The sequence below is a fragment of the Barbus barbus genome (genome assembly GCF_936440315.1).
Source record: "Barbus barbus genome assembly, chromosome: 49".
Classification (NCBI taxonomy): Eukaryota; Metazoa; Chordata; class Actinopteri; order Cypriniformes; family Cyprinidae; genus Barbus; species Barbus barbus.
The window spans coordinates 6,564,312-6,570,391 of NC_136727.1; the positions used below are offsets into that span (position 1 = coordinate 6,564,312).

A 6,080-nucleotide genomic window follows, 5' to 3' on the forward strand; every position below is an offset into this window, starting at 1 on the left:
TAAAGTCTTGTACAAACAGGCCAAATACACACTGGAAAAGGAGATCAGAGTGGCAAAGAGGAATTATTCTGACAAGCTCAGGAACAAATTCTCTTCCAGTGATCCTGCTTCAGTGTGGTTAGGATTGAAGGATATCACCAGCTACAAAACACCACCCCCCAGCACTCTGGAGAATCAACACCTGGCAGACGACTTAAACGAGTTCTTTTGTCGTTTTGAACGATCACCCCACACCCGCCCAGAACACCCCTCCACACAACCATTCACACCTCCAGCAACCCCTCTCTCCCCCACACCTACAATTCAAATCAGCGAAGATGATGTGTGCCAGGTCTTCAGGAAGAACAAAAGAAGGAAAGCACAAGGTCCAGATGGTGTGTCACCAGCCTGCCTAAAAATCTGTGCTGAGCAGCTGGCCCCCATCTTCACACAGATCTTCAACAGATCACTGGAGCTGTGTGAAGTCCCCTCATGCTTCAAACGCTCCACCATCATCCCCGTCCCAAAGAAACACAAAATTACTGGACTTAATGACTACAGACCTGTGGCCCTAACGTCTGTAGCCATGAAATCATTCGAAAGACTGGTTTTGGCTCATCTGAAGGACATCACTGGACCGTTACTGGACCCCCCGCAGTTTGCCTACAGAGCAAACAGGTCTGTCAACCCGGTCTCATCCCAAGTCGTCACATATTGACGCTTTGGTTTTGGCGTCGCTTTTTGACGCTCAAGGTACCCCTTTAGCGTCACTTTTCGACGTGAAGGGAAGCGTAATTTTTCGGCGTCGATATGCTAACGCGCTATTGGGAATTTTATCGTCATAATAAGGTTGCCATTATTGCATATATGTAGAGGTGTGATTTTTGAATGTAAACAGTCAAAATAGTGACTTACCCAACCCCTGCCCCTAACCTACCATCTGTGAAGAAAATGCAAGATATAGGAGGCAGATGCAAGTACTGGCATAATTGATTTAAAAATGATTAATATACGCTAAGTGTTTCCTATTTAAAAAAATTACCTTCCCTTCACGTCGAAAAGTGACGCGAAAGGGGTACATTGAGCGTCAAAAAGCGACGCAAAAACCAAGCGTCAATATGTGACGAGTTGGGATGAGACTGTGTTAGGTCTGTGGATGATGCAGTCAACATGGGACTGCACTTCATCCTGCAGCATCTGGACAGACCAGGGACTTATGTGAGGATCCTGTTTGTGGACGTCAGCTCTGCTTTTAACACCATTATCCCGGAAACCCTTCAAAATAAACTAACTCAGCTCTCCATCCCCACCTCCGTCTGCCAGTGGATCAACAGCTTCCTGACAGACAGACAGCAGTTAGTAAAGCTTGGCAAATTCACATCCAGCACTCGAACCATCAGCATTGGAGCTCCTCAGGGCTGCGTACCCTCCCCACTGCTCTTCTCCCTCTACACCAACGACTGCACATCTAAAGACCCCTCTGTCAAGCTCCTGAAGTTCGCAGACGACACCACACTGATCGGCCTCATCCAGGACGGTGACGAGTCTGCTTACAGACAGGAGGTTAAGGAGCTGGCTGTCTGGTGCAGTCTCAACAACCTGGAGCTTAACACGCTCAAAACTGTGGAGATGATCGTGGACTTCAGGAGAAACCCCCCTGCTCTCCCCCCACTCACCATCATGAACAGCACTGTGACTGCAGTGGAGTCATTCAGATTCCTGGGCACCACCATCTCTCAGGACCTGAAGTGGGATATTCACATTGACTCCATTGTCAGGAAGGCCCAGCAGAGGTTATACTTTCTTCGCCAGCTGAGGAAGTTCAACCTGCCACAGGACTTACTGAAACAGTTCTACTCTGCCATCATTGAATCCATCCTCTGCACCTCAATAACTGTCTGGTTCAGCTCAGCTACCAAATCTGACCTCAGAAGACTACGGAGGGTAGTCCGGACTGCTGAGCGAATCATTGGTACAACCCTCCCCACTCTCCAAGAACTGTACTTATCCAGAGTGAGCAAAAAGGCTGGTAAAATCACTCTGGACCCCTCACATCCAGCACACAACCTCTTTGAACTGTTACCATCTGGTCGACGCTACAGAGCTCTGAGCACCAGAACGACCAGACACAGGAACAGTTTCTTCCCTCAGTCAATACATCTCATGAACACTCAATAAATAAACGTAGAACACACAACTAATTCATTATCCATTCACCACACTCACTTACTTTATTTTTATTTTCTCATTTCTAATTTGCACATACTTGACCTGTACATACATAGTCGCCTATATTATATATTATATATTATATATTGTGTATTTTTTATTTTTTTGCTGCTTTGTACATTGGTTATTGGCTATTTCTTGTTATTTTGTTTTATTACCTGTGTCCTGTCCTGTTACTGTCTTTCTGTTGCACTGTGGAGCTTCTGTCACTATAACAAATTCCTTGTATGTGTAAACATACTTGGCCAATAAAGCTCATTCTGATTCTGATGAATAGCGAGTGGACAGGTATTGAATCAGTATCCTTGTCTTTCATGATGACACAAAGGCATTTAAGAAGGCAAAAAGACTTGAGGTGAAACTCAATATATTACACAGATATAAATTTATTAACAAAGTAATTTAGTTTTAATCCATGTTAAGAAAAGGTCGATCCTGTTTCATAATCCTGAACTGCTATATCCACACACTGAAGAATCAACTGTGTCTGAAGAATCAACACCTTCTGAATACACACCAGCCTTGACGTTATATTCGCTCAAAGCTGGGTATCATGAAAAGGCCTTGTGTACGTACACCAATCGTGCACTTTTCAAAGGTGTTAAATCAAAGGGCAACCTGAACAAAGAACTACCAGACCAGAATCACAAAATACCATCCGCACAAGTTCTACATTCACTACGTTTTCCCATGTTCCTGCTTTCCTGTCAAATCAGATCTCATCATCTTAAGATATTCTGAAGTTAAAAACTACTACTAATAATAGCAATAAATGAATAAATAGATAAATACATTTCAGATCTCATCCTCTTAAGATATTCTGAAGTTAAAAACAAGTATTATTGTTAATAATAATAATAATAATAATAATAATAATGGATGGATGGAAGGATGGGTTAATTAATTCATTAATTTCAGATCTCATCCTCTTAAGATATTTTAAAATGGAAAACTAATAGTAATAATAATAATAATTATTATTATTATAAATTACTTCATAACAAAAATAAATACTTAAGGTAAGTTAAGGAAAATAAATAAATAAATAGGGCACAAATGTTCCATGATTATTCAGACTTATGAGAAACACACTTACAGGTGTCATTGTTTAATGCCCATGCTGAGGTCGGTAGAGCTGGGACAGTTGGGCTCATCGGCACTTGTGTAGGGATGAAAGTCGTGGGGTCTGACATGACTTACTTGTGGGTATGTATTCCGACTTTAAAAGTTCCTGTGTTTGACAAGAAACATAGGGATATCAGTTTTTCAAATACAAATTCATATAAAAATTTATGAATAATCATGTTTTGTACAATGTATTTGCTTTGGTACTGATTCGTCAACTCAGAAACCGCTTGCGTGAGATTCTCAGTTCACTCTGACACATCAGTTGCGATCAGAAAATGCTGACAGTTGTCTAATATCAGACTGTGAAGCTGTTGGCTATGGCACAGAATCTCCAAGCAAGATCTGGTGTCTGATTGGCTGCCGCTGCACGCATACAATCCCACACCCCTATTTTTAGAAAATTTATCATTGGATGAAACATGCACCAGCACTCAAAGTTATCAGTTGAGAACACATTCGTTTACTGAGCAGGATGCACGATCTCGCGGACAGTTCACTTATATACATGTGGGGATTTGATTTTTTCAAAGTTTCCCTCCTTAATTTAAGTACAATTTAACACAGTAATGTTAAACAGTTTTGAATGACAACCAAAGAGCCCATCTTATGTTTAAAGTTTCACTTATACACACAAACAGCTATTAAACAGCTAATTACAGAACAATAAAGCATCTATGCTAAAGATAAAAGACACTAAGGTAAATTGTGAAATTTTGAAGCCTAGTATGTTGCCTACTTAGTCAGCATTTTAAGGCTATTCTTTTATTTATTTTCTATTTGGACCCAAGTCTAAGGCAGCATCACACATATAGTACAGAGATGGAAATCTCAGGATGCGCTGCGGCAAACACAGTAAAATAAATAAATCAAAGATGGAGGATGACTCAAAAGAAAAGCCGTTTTACCTTATACACAATACGGCAAAACATCAATTGAAAAGTCTTGTTTAATAAAAAAAAAATAAAAAAAAATAAAAAAATTCTCAATTATTGTGTGCGTAATATCTTTTCTGTGTTTTTTTTTTTTTTGCAACAAGTTGTGAAAAACTCTCGAAATGTGTTCAGTACTGTAAAAAAATCCATTGAAAAGGCTAGTTTAATTAAAAAACAAAAAACAAAACAATATTGTGCTTCTATTGTTACAAGTTATGCGCAAAATAAAATAATAAACTCCGCTAGAAATTCACTTATCATAAATGTTTTTGCTTAGCTTAGTAACAAGCTAAAAACAAACTCTATACGAATCAATTGTGAGATAATCCCAAAATTCATTGCGAGGAATTCAGGGAAAAATTAATCCAAAATGGTGGAAGAGTTGAGAGAAATGTTAATTACACGCTTCTGATGTGTGAAAATTATTTGACTATTTTAATCACATTTTGTGTAAATTTGGTGCTCTTTTTTTGGAACAGGCTTAGTATAATTTTTTTTAAAAGAATCAAGATATCGGGACGATTTGAGAGAAATGCTGACTAGAAATGCACTTTAAAATATACAAACCAAAGAAAATCATTAAAAACTCCAGTCAGTCTAATTAAAATTTTAATATGTACAATTGCTATGTACATTTTATACTTCTAAAGATATCTAGTTGTTAGGTTAGCAGCATGCTAATGCCAAACTCTCCTAGAATCAATGGAGAGTTTGCAGCCTGTAGTGCGCTCCAAATCACTCACTTATGAGTCATCTTCTTAGGTAGACAGTGAACAGCAAGTTTCTGTCCTAACTTCAGCATAAAGTCACATTGAGAAGGAATACGTGCGCTAGGCAGCTAATTAAGGTGTTGTGGATTATTTCAAACGTTTCCCAGGAAAAGGCAGAAATGACACGGAGGACCAGGCACCTGTGATGAGTCTTATTTGTCAAATTCGAAAGCGTCGCCTTTGACAGAATGAGACCGGCTATTAGTTACATTGCAGGTTTTGCCTTGCAGCATGGATCTAATGTCCCAGCGAAAGCGCAGTGTGTCTTTACGAAGCTACGCAAGGGTCTCACGACAGCAAAAACCCAACAAAGTGAAGTGAATGACAGAGCTGAAACTTACCAGGGCAACGGTAGCAGGTTGTGCTGCCTCGTTTCACCAGATGACGTTCACCAACTGGCAGTTATCTTGAGTTTGACAGTGTATGAGGCTAATGGGCCATGTCTGTCTATCTAGATGGCTCAATCTCTCTGGCGTTTTTCATATACGAAACTCATATTTTTTCTTGTGAGCTAACTGAACTTGTAGCCCCACCCTTTGAATTCAAATAAGTTGCTCTCTGGACCAGATATGAAGAGGGGCTCCAGAGAGAAAGACCCACACCCATAAACACATGTGTTTGGAGGAAGTTGGCTGTGGAGGAACTGATGAAGTCAGCACGCAGATGTTAGGGCCTTGATATTGTTTCTGCAAGTAACATGAAATCAAAATAACTCCATTTACTTTTCAAATGCATTTCTGGTCTTGCTTTGCATGAAAAAAAGGAAACAAAATGTGGTGTTTAAACAAGAAGAACAACTTTTCTTTTTTGGCTAACATCCCCATGCCCTCTTTTCAGCTCTTCTCCTTCAACCATCTGTCTCCATTCTGGTAGGTAACACCCACTTTTCATTATCCGGCAAATTCCCAATAGATAAAATTCATTTTATTTTTATCATTGAATATCCAGTTACTTTTCAATAAAAAAAAAAAATAAAAAAAATAGATTGCATAAGTAAAATGGGTTGCAACCTCTGGAGTGCTTGTCTTGGCACATTAAACTG

At 39.5% G+C, this 6,080-nt stretch overlaps 1 protein-coding gene across 5 annotated transcripts in view; it reads right to left on the minus strand.

Annotated features, from left to right (window-relative positions):
* LOC306867603 (uncharacterized protein) overlaps nucleotides 1–5,598 on the minus strand; it is a 34,373-nt gene extending 28,775 nt beyond the window's left edge. For 4 of the 5 annotated variants that reach the window (XR_013784034.1, XM_079413364.1, XM_079413362.1 and 1 more), the window contains exons 1-2: nucleotides 5,380–5,582; nucleotides 3,305–3,439 (exon numbers count right to left, since the gene is read on the minus strand). Coding sequence is in view for 4 of the 5 variants with exons in the window: in XM_079413364.1 (XP_079269490.1) it covers nucleotides 3,305–3,401 (97 nt within the window). In the remaining variant the exon portion in view is untranslated. Of the gene's footprint in view, nucleotides 1–3,304; nucleotides 3,440–5,379 lie in introns of all 5 variants that reach the window. The other variant, XM_079413363.1, reaches the window with a different exon arrangement.
* Between the last annotated feature and the right edge of the window lie 482 nt (nucleotides 5,599–6,080).